The sequence below is a fragment of the Paramacrobiotus metropolitanus genome, unplaced genomic scaffold (assembly GCF_019649055.1).
Source record: "Paramacrobiotus metropolitanus isolate TYO unplaced genomic scaffold, Prichtersi_v1.0 Parri_scaffold0000029, whole genome shotgun sequence".
Taxonomy (NCBI): Eukaryota; Metazoa; Tardigrada; class Eutardigrada; order Parachela; family Macrobiotidae; genus Paramacrobiotus; species Paramacrobiotus metropolitanus.
Window position 1 is genome coordinate 177379 of NW_026570249.1, and position 12532 is coordinate 189910.

Consider the following 12532-nt stretch of genomic DNA (forward strand, 5'->3'; position numbering starts at 1 on the left):
CGCCATGACCTTTTTATTTCCAATTTTGACTTCATGTGTATAAGCTTCGATCCGTTTCGGTAAGTTTCCATCTTCGAGTTTCAAGACTCTTATTCGACACTTGACTGGGATTGGTGCAGCATGCTTGCTCTCTATCAGACCTTTTGAGCTCCAACGATCTATCCGTTTCGGTACGTCGGGTCGCACGTCTGAGAACTTTTCTATCCGCTTTGATTTCGGTAAGGCGTTCGTCTGCTCTTTCGCGGCGATTTCTTTGCCCGTGACCTTTGCCACTTCGCACATTAAACCCTTCTCTTGTGCGTTCTCGTGACCTTTTATCACTTGCGCAATAACTTCGTATTGTGACCTTTCATTGCGCACGTCTTTGGACGGTTTTTCTTGCAACTTTGTCATTATCTCTTGCGTAATTTCATCCGCAAAGGTCATCTCGTCATCTTCACTCTTTTTCTCTGGTGACCTTTCGTACACAACCATCTTATGGTCGTTTTCTTTCATCCAATCGGTAATTTTCTTCGCAATTTCGTTATTCGTGCGAGTTGGATCGATTTGAGATGACAATCCGTCAGTTCTTGGCGGTGACCTTTCGTTGTCATTCCGGATTGCTTCTGTCATGTCATACGACTTCTCCTTCTGCGGAGTTTGCGCTAAGTCCGGTGACCTTTCCGGTTTTGACATGAAAAATCCACCATTTAGTGACCTTTGTAAAGGTACTTTCTCACCATACTGAGGCGGTAATTCACCCTTCTCAATCCGCTCTCGAAACTGACGGTTATTTTCGTCACATTGGTTCTTCTCTTTCCAGTACTCTTGTACTTTCGGTTGTGAAGCTTTAACCATTTCCTCGAGATGTTTTCTCATCCGCCAGTCTTGTTTCTCTCTTTCTTCCCAGTAAGCTTCTCTGGGAATTCTCACATCTTGCGGTGACCTTTGTGGCGGAGGAACTGGTTTCCACATACCGTGTCGTCCATTTGGTCTGTAAGCCACTTTTTGCCACTCCATCTTCTGTTGTAGAGTGTTTGCCTCATCGAGAGAGTCATCTGAGACTTGCTGTGCCCCTTCGCTCTGTTTCACTGTTTGCTGCGCCATTCGCAGAGTCAAGTTACTTTCTTGACCTTTCGGTTCATCGGCGACTTCACCGTGACCTTTCTCTTTCAGTGACTCCTGAGTCTGTTGCACTGGCTGTCCCTCGTGACCTTTCACTTCTTCAACTCTCGCTTGAGGTGACCTTTCGGTCTCTTGCGCTCCTTGCGCAGTCACGGCCTTTCCGTGATCTTTTTCGGCAGCTCTTGCTTGAAATACTTTTGCCATCTGCTCGAGAAATTTCGGTCTATCTGGACCGCCTTCGTGCGTCCGTTGCACTGTTACGGTCATTCCGTCAACTTCAAACGTATTTTCGACGAACTTTCGGAATCTCGCGTGATGTGTTTCATCATCCTCTTCGCTTGAGATTTCCGCTTGCGTCTTTCGGAGAGTAGCTTCACTCTTCCTCGCAGTTACTTTCTGCGGTGACCTTTGGGTCTGCTGTCCTTGCAGCGTCACGTTACTTTCGTGACTTTCTTGATTTGCAGTTACTTTCTGCTGTCCCGGATGCAGAGTTGAGGCCCTTCCGTCAACCCTGTTCCCCGCAGTTACTTTCTGCGGTGACCTTTCGGTCGGCCCCGGTTGAGTCAAGTTACTTTCTTGACTCCCCGCAGTTACTTTCTGCGGTGACCTTTCGGTCAAATTCTTCCGTCCTTGCGGCAATCTTTTTAAACCCTTCTCTTGTCCTTTATGAGCCCCTTCGCTCGATTTCGAGTTACTTTCTCGAATCCTCGGATTTCTTTTCCGGGTCTTTGCGTTACTTTCGCAGCATCCCTTTCTCGCTGCGGTCCTTGCCTGCAACGGAGCACCTTGCTCCTCTATATCCGGTGGTTTCGGTTCCGGACGATCAGTAGGCTCACCGGCGCCTACTGACCTTGAACGTTTCCCTGGGCCATTCCCTGAACCGGCGCACCTTGCGCCTGTCCGGCACCATTCGCCGGGGCGAAGTTAAAACCTCCGCCTTGCTGACCGAAACCGTTCTGGTTCCCACCGACGAAGCCGCCTTGCTGCCCGCCGAAGTCGCCCTGGCCACCTTGACCGGCGAAATTGCCCTGGCCACCTTGACCGGCAAAATTCTGGCCACCTTGACCACCATTATTCCACTGGCCTCCTTGACCAGCACCGTTCCATTGGCCACCTTGACCACCACCATTCCATTGGCCACCGCCGTAATTTCCGCGATTGCCGCCGCGGCCTCTGCCTCTACCTCGGAAGCCGCCTCTAACCGGGCCATATCCGCCGTTTCCTCCGCCTTGGCCACCTTGACCGGCGAAGTTGCCTTGGCCTCCGAAGTTATCCTGGCCGCCTTGACCTCCGTTGTTCCACTGGCCACCTTGACCAGCGAAATTCCCTTGGCCGCCAAAATTGCCCTGGCCTCCTTGATTGTTGTAGTTGGCCTGGCCACCTTGACCGGCGAAGTTCCCTTGGCCACCTTGACCAGCATACCGACCGCCTTGGCGTGATTGTGGCACGTATCCGTTTGCTATTGCGTTGCGCCATCCGCCATGATTGTTACGCAGCATCAACCATTCTTCATACACGACCCGGTTGGGGTTCTGATTCCACGGTGTTCCCGCGAACGAACACGCTTGTGTGTAGTGGTTGCCGTACATGCAGTTCTGGCATGTCAGCGCGTTATTGACCACCCATCCGTCGATCATGGTGAACAGGCGCTCTACTCGCGACCCGTATCGTGGTCCTTGATTTCCTTGTCCACGGTTCGGTCGGAAGTTTCCTGATTTCCTCCGCCACCGTTGAATCCCTGGCCAGCAAAGCCCGGATTCGCCTGAGCCATTCCTTGACCACCGAGCCCTCCATTCAGGGCATTTCTCTGCACGTTTCCTTGTGGATTCTGTTTCGGCCTTGCTGCTTGCTGAGCTGATGCTTGGATCGCCGCGATCGCAGGCTTGGTTACTTCTTGGACGGCCGTTTGGATCGCCGCGATCGTCGCGTACGATACCTGACCTTCATTTCGACCGTTGCCAAAGGTCATCTCTTGAGTGCCTAACGGCGGGAATTCCGTATTGTATCCTGGCGCCTGCGCCGAGCACGACTGGTTCTGTCGCCCATTCGCGACTTCTTCGATCTGGCCCGATCGGATGATCACGCAATCATCTTGGACTCGGTTGCCTCTCGTGACCTTATACTTTTCTTCGCCAGTCGACCAGGTGCGGAAGAATTCCTTGATATCCATTGGGTTATGGAATTTCTGTGCTCGGAGTGCCTTATAAAGGTCACTGTCGTTCTTACATCCTTGAATCAGGAATCCGATAGCCTGCTTCTCAGTTATGATCCGTTTCGACTTGAAGCGCATGATCGCCTGATAGAACTGGTCAAGCGTTTCTTTGCCAGCCTCGAACTTTCTCGTCATCGCTTCTCTTAAGGCGTTGACCCCTTCGTCACGATCGCCAAAATGTTCTTTGAACTTTGTCATCCATTCATCGACGGTTAACTCTTCCGCCTCTTCCTCATCATCAATTTCTCTTTCCGCGTCAAACCATGCCTTCGCGTCCCTTTGACTGCGTTGGCGACTTCCAGCATCATTGCTGCATCCGAAAGGTCATACGTCTTCTGAGTCTCCTTGACCTGACGGATCCAACCAAGTAAAGCTTCTCGGTTGCCGTTGTAGTCGATCAACGCGGATTTCCGGGCCATGGCTCTCATGTAACCTCTGAATTCCCGTTCTTCGCGACGGAGTCGCTGTGCTTCAGCGTGGTATTCCGCGCGGTATTCTCTTTCTCGCCTCTCCTCTTCACGAGCTACCCTTTCCTGCTCGTTTTGGCGAACTCGTGGATCTTCATGATTATCTGGTTGATGGTCAGATTTGTAGACAATTGTTTCCCTCGGTCCTGTTTCTTGTTGCCGAGGATTGACCCCACCGATCGGTCCTGAGTGCCCCTTCGCCAACTCAGTATCGTCGGTGACCTTTTCAGCTTTGGCCGTGACCTTATCTTTATCATGGCCGTCGCTTCGGCCAGTCCCCGTCTTTAAGGGAGCTTGGAAATGAAAGCTACCTTCGACGGTGTGGACTTCACCGTATCTGGGGGGTGGAGATTCGATCCGTTCCGGCTGTTTTGCCTCTCCTTCCTTTTGTTTTGCCGACCGTTTTAAAGTTTTAATTTCTTCCTCTCTTTGTTTGACTGTCTGCTGCAGCTGCTTTACGGTTTCGTTTGCGTCTTTCCTGAGCTTCTCATAATCGTTGTTTGCTTCGGTGACCTTTCTCATTTGCTCGAGGATTGTACTTGCTCTGTTATCGAGAGTCTTATCGAGATCCATTTTTGCTGCTTTTAGGATCTCAGCTTCTGCTTCCAACCGTGTGATACGATCCGCTCTGTCTGCGAGGGTCCTTCCTCTCGCTTGGCACTCTTCCTCAACTACTTTCAGTTGTGTTTTTAGTTCCGTAATTTTGTCATCCTTTTCCATTACGGAAGTAGCCAATCCGACTGATTCATCGCTCAATTTGGCGATCTCTTCTTTTTGTTTTTCATTTTCTGTCTTTCCTTCTTTATTCACGACCTCTAGCACAGTGACCCGTTCGTCACACCGTTGTGCTTCCTTCAACCACTTTTTTGCTTCTTTCTTTTGGTTGTCGATTTCGTCATTGAGTCGTTTGAATTCAGTTTTTGTTATTTCAGCCAGTTCAAGCAGTTCCTTTGCTGCTTGATCTCTCTGGCTTTCCGCTTCGTTGTGTTTCCTTTTCATCTCTTTTAATTCTGTTTGTAACGTGTTGACAAGGTCTTCGCGTAATTTAAGGTCATCCTTCAGTTTCGAGATGTCAGCCGTCAAGCTGGTGACCTTTCCGGTGAACTTCGTCGCATTTGCTAGGGATTCGTCACGTTTCTTCTCGGCCTCCTTGACCTTTGACTGTAAAAGGTCACGCTCCTTTTTCAATTCTGCTATTTCCTGTGACCTTTCAGCTGCTTCCTCGGACAGACCGTAGTTTTCTGCGGTGAGTATACCTTCCGCGTCTCGATCTTCGACCATTTTCCTCAGATCCTCTGCAGCTTTTTTCTGACCTTCAAATCTGACTTTCCATTGTTGCGCTTCATCTTCGAACGTGACCTTTTCTTGTTCCATCACGCTCAATCTGGCTTCGACTTCAAAGGTTTTGTTGCGTTGGTCCCGTATCGCAGCGAAAGCTTGCGCTTCCTTTTCGTCGAGGAGTTGTTCTAGTTCCTTGACACGCTGCTTTAATCCGTTCATTACAGACGTTTTTGGTGATGGTGACCTTTGTTCCCGGTCGTCGGCTCTTCCTGACGCCGTTCCTTCAAAGGTCTCTTCTAACTTGTCCTGGAGGGTCGTTTCAAACATCCCTTTCGTTAAGTTGGCCTCCTTCATTGCCGTATGGAAAGACGTCCGTATCGTCGTTTCATCTTCATCGTCAGTGTAGAACTTTTCGCTCGACACGGGACTGGTACCATTCTCTTCCAGCTGATCGTGTAAGAACAGTGAGTTGTCCGAAAGGTCATCCTGTTTGACCTTTCCTTCGTTGATCAGCTCGTTGCTGCTGACGGCGCCACCACCTTCGGTGACCTTTTGACTGACTTCGTCACTTCCCTTCTCAACTTGATCCGCGTTTTCCTCCTTGACCTTTTCGGCCGACCGTGCCATTCCTCCGGTCTCGGCCTTCTTGTCATCTTTGTTCTGTCCATCTGAAGCCGTTCTCTCTTCGGTGACCTTTGCTTGGTCTACCGTGTTATCTCCGACATGTCGTTCGGAGCTTTTTCCATTTCCGTCACTCGAGCTTTCGTTCTGAGTTTCCCTCAGGGCCGTTTGATATGTGGCCTCTGAGCCTCTGGTGTCCTTCCTCCCAAAGGTCTTTTGAGCTCGAGTTGCTCTTTCATGTTCCACGGGCCGTGTGTACGGCTTTAGTTTCCGTTCGTAAGGGTTTTCTAACCCCTGAGACCGTTCTCTCTGATTGCTCGATGAGACCGGTTCATTACCGTCTGTGTCTTGATCCATATCTTTGGCTTCCGTTGATGATCGGATAACTTGGACGATGCTATTAATGTTTCTGACACGTTAGTTTTAGCTACGTAAGCCCCTTTACACGTAAACAGAAACAAGCGCTGTCCTAAAGGTCACCTTTTCAGCTCAACTTTACTAAAGGTCACTCTGCCTCAAAAAGTGCTAAGTTCCTTCTAAAGGTCACTTCCTTTAGTAAAATGAGATTAATTTCCCACTGTTTCAGCTTAATAGCTTACTCCGTCACGTTAAAGGTCACTTTTTCCTTCAGAACTTTTTCCGTTTAAAGGTCACGATCGATTTCGGTCAAAACGTTTAACCTGAGAATATTTTTGGATTTTACTGAGGAATCAACTCAGATTTCCTCGAGATAAACGTTATTTATTTAGCTTTCAACTTTTATTAAAGGTCATCATTCTCGTCAAAATTTATGGTTAAGGTCAACTTCTCGTCAGTCGGTTCAGAAAATTTTCTTAGCTGGTTACGTCACGATCTTGAGTGCCGCGCGGAAAGACTCCGCCTCCTAACAAAATCTCAGCTTCTAATTGGCTGATTTCCTAGCTAACTTTAGCTACGCTACTGCTCCAATCACAGTGCGAATAACCGACCAATCAGAAACGTTGTTTTTCGAATTATAAGGCAGAGTGACGTCACGACCAAAATCGAAAATTTTCGCTAGCGCGCCGTGCGCAAAAGTACCGCCTACTTTTCTGCTCAGCTCAGAACCGACAAATGAAAATTGAGGATTTTACCTATCAGCCAATTAAAAAATTAATAACGAATTTCTGACCTTTTCAATTCCAGAATCCGAAGATGGAGATCCTCCGCGTTATTCCGCGTCCTCCAGTGATCCTCCAGCGATTAAGCTGACTTCTCCTGGGCCAGCCGCTAACCCCTTCTGCTTCGTTTCAGCAGGACGCAGCGGTGCGTCGACCAAAAGACTTGCTGGCTGCGGGTCTTCTGTCGTGCCTTGACGTTAGCAACGACAGGGGCGCTCGACCTCCTTTTTGGGGGAGCGCGTATAATGTGTGTGCGCTCTACTCAGTAGAGACGCACCTGAAAACTCCACACCCGACAGCCAAAAGTGGCTTGCCCACTCGTGCCCCCCTTCGGGCTTCTGCCTCTTGCGGCGATCTTTCTCGGCGCTTGTGCCCCTCCAATCAAAGCTACTTCAGTAGCTTTGATCGCGTCAGAACAGTACAGCGTGCTCTACTCAGTAGAGACACACTGGTGCTGATCTGCTGTCGAGATCCAAACGCTCCTTTCGCCACCAAACCGTACGCGAGCCCTTTCTCGCGGAAACTTCTTCCACACCTCGTCAATTGGACGGGAAAACTCTCAGATTATCCTGGAGAAACACGACTCTTGCTACCATATGAGCGTGGACCTGGTGAAGGTTCACGCGTAGGAACAGAATTGACGGAATTCTGCCTACCAAAAAGCCTAGCAATGCTATAAAAGCGCCTACGCTATAGAAAGCGAGAAATGGCGTGACTGCTAGGAATTTATGACAAGACTAAATTCGATAGAATTTCCTCTTCGACAACTTCGCATTGCTGACTGCAGCAAGCGAGGAAAATGCGCACGTAGCCGCCACACAGTGCGGGTGCGCGCAGAACACCATGCTTTCGCCACGCGTAAGGCGGGCGCGCAATGAACACACAACAGACTGCCAAGCGAGGGTGTACGCATGTACGCCTGCGCTCACAAGTTCATATACATACTGTGAAAATATAATAAAATTTGAATTATGCATAGAAAAGATCCTGTAAGCGGTGAAACAATGTAATTTCAACAAATTATTTTTTCCGCAAATCTGTAGTTATTTCGTGCAATGCTACTGTAGAAAATTAAACAATTGCAGTACGATGGGCTTTCAACTTACCCTGTCATTCAAAGTTTTGCTCACCCACAGCCGCGCTACCATGGCCAATAACAACACCGGGATACAAGTCCGTAAAATGAACGTGGCAGCTTCGTGTAAGAAAACTGACTTGACCTTATCCTCTACAGTGGAATACGGAGTTTCTACTGATAAAAAATGGGCGATGTATGAAACTATGCAAACTAACTCCGCAAAGGTATTAGTGAGAATAAGAATGCCAAATTTATCGTTTAATGCCTTCACCATAGATCGCAAGCACCGGTGATATTGCTGCAGATCTTTAACGGTTGCCACGAGTTTTTCCGATCCAAATGTGCCGGATGTGATATGGGAATTTAGAGATTCAGCAGCTCTGGTATTTAACGCTAAAAATCCTGCTTGCAGCTGATAGCATGCAACAATTATCAGCGCATTAGTGGTACTCCACAACAGAAATGAACACATTAGTCCACAAATATAGATGACAACTTGACCCATAAATGCGATCTCTCCCGGAAGAACATCCACCCGTTGCAGCGAGCTCCAGCTTAAAAACCCGGGCACAATTGTATTGACTTCGTTAACATTATCAGCATTGGCGCAGTACACCGAATATCCCAAATATGCGACATAAATAAGTATGAACGTTATAACGCCAATTAGGATCCAATTAAGCTTGCAGTAGAACGACGCGGTAAAAATATCTTGAACAGTCACCTTTGCGTTGATTGACGCTCCATAAGATGTCTCTTTTGCCCGGTGCAATAACAAAACGTAGATTGCAAGCAAAGCATGGATGTTGAACAGGATTCGGTAAGCCAAAACCAGCACTGCATGACCTTCCAGGTCTTTTATATTCCCCGCGTAGGAGCGATATAGTATGTCAAGATCTATTAAGAAAAAATACCCAAAGAGTGCAAAAAGCATCCAGTGAAAAACTTTTGTGAAATACGAAATACAAGTCTCGACACTTTGTTTCGGATGAAGTTTGTCAGTTTGCGCCGTTTGTTGAACGTCAACGGATTTATCGAAATCCAGAGACCGCTGATTCGGACAGCAATGCGTCGACCAACCAATTATTCGCCACAACAGCCTTGCCAACACCGAATTAACTTCCTGGCTTGATTTAAGATCAGCAGGTTTATCATTCTTGTCCCATACTGGCATTATTAGAACTGTCATTTCATAAAGCCGAAGCAAAACTATGTGCTAAACGCTACGCAAGGGGCACTTTTAGTCCCTTTTTTTCGTGTGCTCTGTAGTTATCAACAAAAACCGGCAGTCAGTACGCGAAATAATACACTGCGGGAACCCGTAATGACTAAGTCGGTAAAATTTTAGCCATTTAGTTTTATTCAAGATACACGCTTAGAATGCTATTGTTACCGATACTGCATACTGTTTGGTCACTTTCAGGTTAGTGAGGATGTACTGTAATCTACTATACTTCGAAGTACTGCTTTTCATCTACACGTACATCTGCAAACAAAGTGCTTTTAGTAGCTTTAGAACTGAAATTTGAGAAAAGCTGAGCTGTCATATCTTGTGGTTCAAGTGCTATTTGCTTTTTGACATGCTGGATACGGAATATCCATACTTTATTCCATAATTATTTTTCCTAGAAGGGTAGCGCAGTCACACCGCCGTGTCATTTAACAAGGCATACACTGCATATCGTACGAGTTCTTGTGCTGATCGTGTCATCCTGGATTCAGGATACCGGATTTCTAACTTTATTGTTAATGCATTTTCCTTAACCCAGAATACATACTGTACACACCATCGCCGCGTCTTATCATTGCAAAATTCCGATCAGTTGTTTTTGGTTTCTGTTTATGTATACATAGGTTGTTGCATAATACGCGTTGGTGGTTTACAATTTGGAATAACATGTAGCAGCCGGTAAAAGCGGGTCGTCATGCGCAGAGACAGTCACCGGTTGCACATTTCTTTCCTGTTGGGCAAGCTGAGCATTTGGTTGACGAATCGGCAGACTGCCATGGGCAGTTCAAGTTTCCACCATTTCCGCTAAAATAAGTAGCTTTTAGGTAAAATAGTTTTGAGCAAAAACATGTTTTATTTTTTTACTGTCACAAATGTACTTACGGAGGGCAGTAATTGCAGACATAAGTCTTTACTGGGGCTTTCAGTGTCAAACCATTAACGGTAATATCAGTTGGGCATTCGTAGTATCCACACCCTACTTTCGCCGTGTCGGCCCACATTAACTGAAGACAAAATCTGTTTTAGCGGCAAACGGGATCATCCAACAGCTTTATGTTTAGCAAACATTAACGGGGCGGGGAACTTTTACAAGTTCTAAGCTGCACCCTACTAGCACATTGTCCATAATTCACAATAATAATACCAATATGTGTACCGTACTTGAGTGTAGTGTCCCACTTTGGAAAAAACGTTGTTTGCGCTGCAATATGTGAAATCTTTCACTTCGTCATACCATCCTTTAACAGCGTCGGTCCACGAATTATAACCCCAGGCAATGTTCTGACCGCAACCGCCTGAATAATCTATAAACGTTGACTTTTGAGACTCAATATACGTCGCACTCGTAATTATAATGAGCTATTTTATTACACTACTTAATTATGCATCACACATATTGTATTTGAATGCCGTAATTATCGAAGATTTAGAGCCCCAGGGTTACCAATATTTCAAACGCCTCACGGGGTGGGTGTAATTTCGGGGTGGCTTCAATTTTTCAAACGAACTTTTGGGCATTGGCTAATATGGACTATATAGCATTTAATGAAGCCCATTGGTTTATAGAGGGCGTTCATAATTTTCAAATGACCTTAAGGCTTGTATAATTGTATTGTATTGTGGGTCAAATCCTCTTTCGATCATTACGGTACATGTAGATCGGAAAGTGCTCTCGCTTATTCGGGGAACTCCATGACTGAGAAAAAGGTACGTGTACTTAACATTAGCTATTGTGAATGTATCACACTTTCATGCAGAGTTTGAGCTCAAACTCTAGGATGTACATACTGTAATTAGCAATTTACTGCACGTTGAACACCTGTAATATCTTGCGGCAGGCGCAAGATATTATTTGTCAGATTGGAAAAAGTGCATCTGTATGTCTTAATGCGTAACCAAGATTCTCATTCTGCTTGTTAGGTCCAGTGTGATTACTTAATCCTGAAACAAGCGTACCTGGTACTTTACGTGCATTCGCTTGTGATACACCATTCGTCACAAAGTCATGACCCGTCGGACAGCTTGCGGCCCATGTTTGAGCATTACTGGCAGCACAGGACTCCCATGCAAGTTTCTGCATATTTTTGGCAACAACAGTTCGCCGATAGTTATTATGCGCATTTAAAATGTTGAGGATGTCAGTATTCGACAGGGGTGACGCCTTTACAGGGTAAGCAATATTTCCAGTGGCGCATGGAGTTGGGGGGGTGGTTGTTTGGGAGGTACAGGTAGCGCCGGTGCAAGTATTGCTAAATCCCATTGGAAGAGCACTGTCTGAGTTTGCGGGGCAACCTGCAGGCGCAGTAGTGGTGGTAGTTGTAGTGGTGGTGGTGGTCGGAGTCGTGGTTGCCGGAGTCGTGGTTGTCGAAGTTGTGGTCGTGGTGGTCGAAGTAGTTGTCTCGCTGTTTGTTAAACTGGCAATGGCAACACACTGACCGCCAACTGTCGTGCTAATTGACGAATCGCAAATGCACTTGAAATTCTGGCATATGGACAAAGAATCCTTACAACGCCTTCCGTTACCGGCACACGGACATCCAAGTGCCGCATTAGACGTGGCGCCCATGCAGCTGTAGATAAATGCCAGGAGACTTTGCTCAGCGGAAGCAGTGTTTACAACTCCATTTGAGGACGATGATGAGCTTCCAAAGGGACGTGCTCCGAATCCATCAGACTGCCATATTGCTGCACTAATTATAATGAAAATGCATCGTAGGTAACGGCCATTCAAAGTTTTCCAGGTTGCTAAAAAGGTCATCTTCTGTACGAATAGCTGTAACGAGAACGTGAGATTGAATTTGCCGTTAGGAGCAGATAACTGGTGCATTAGATTTGCTGAAGACCTTGATAAGAAGCGGTATGATAAAAATAAGCGCTGTGACGGGGAGAAGAACTACTGCTTGGTTTTACCGCTAAATCTTGCAGATGCACTGGTGCGCGTGTGCCACGCAGTAAATCGCATCAGATGCCACACATCACTGCTGGTTGATGATCTTTTATATTATATTTTGTTATACTCGTACTGCAAACTAATTCATTATGCTGTTAGTTCGTGGAGAAATAACAGGCAAAACCACAGCTGTAGTACAAGTATTTCTTCCGGTCATTGAGCTGCATTGCTTAAGACAGTCAAAATCAATCTTCTGGCGTTTTGAAGTAAGTACTTTACAGAAGACTAATTAATCTGTGTTGAACTATGCCGTCACAGATAAATAAATTATAAAGCAGTTAAACGAAATGAAGTTTGTCAGTTGTATTAGCTGCTAGTTTGCTACGTACGGATTTGTGTAAGCACGCTCATTAAAATGAATATCACCACCTACGTAAGTAATGCTAGATGCGACATACTTTTTATTTGCACCGGCATGACGTCGCGCAGCTGTAATCAGTACATTATTA

The 12532-nt window shown here is 46.6% G+C and overlaps 2 protein-coding genes across 2 annotated transcripts; both read right to left on the reverse strand.

Annotated features, from left to right (window-relative positions):
- Positions 1–3528: 3528 nt before the first annotated feature.
- LOC129588275 (golgin subfamily A member 6-like protein 22) lies at positions 3529–5917 on the reverse strand. Its single transcript, XM_055482443.1, has one exon. It carries the CDS (start codon positions 5689–5691, stop codon positions 3529–3531), a length of 2163 nt encoding a protein of 720 aa, XP_055338418.1. The 5' UTR covers positions 5692–5917.
- Positions 5918–9635: 3718 nt separating this feature from the next.
- LOC129588309 (peptidase inhibitor 15-A-like) lies at positions 9636–12111 on the reverse strand. Its single transcript, XM_055482474.1, has 4 exons — positions 11090–12111; positions 10295–10437; positions 10016–10137; positions 9636–9937 (listed from the first exon to the last, which is right to left on the reverse strand). The coding sequence occupies exons 1-4, from the start codon at positions 11958–11960 to the stop codon at positions 9826–9828; spliced, it is 1248 nt and encodes a 415-aa protein (XP_055338449.1). The 5' UTR covers positions 11961–12111; the 3' UTR covers positions 9636–9825.
- Positions 12112–12532: the final 421 nt, after the last annotated feature.

Excerpts from the sequence above, each read along its gene's own strand:
- LOC129588275 (XM_055482443.1), bottom strand. The coding sequence starts at position 5,691 with ATGGCACGGTCGGCCGAAAAGGTCAAGGAGGAAAACGCGGATCAAGTT.
- LOC129588309 (XM_055482474.1), bottom strand. The coding sequence starts at position 11,960 with ATGCACCAGTTATCTGCTCCTAACGGCAAATTCAATCTCACGTTCTCG. Across the intron at positions 10,438-11,089 it reads GAATGCACGTAAAGTACCAG|ATTATTCAGGCGGTTGCGGT; the intron begins GTACGCTTGTTT and ends CAACGTTTATAG. Across the intron at positions 10,138-10,294 it reads AAGTGGGACACTACACTCAA|TTAATGTGGGCCGACACGGC; the intron begins GTACGGTACACA and ends TTTTGTCTTCAG.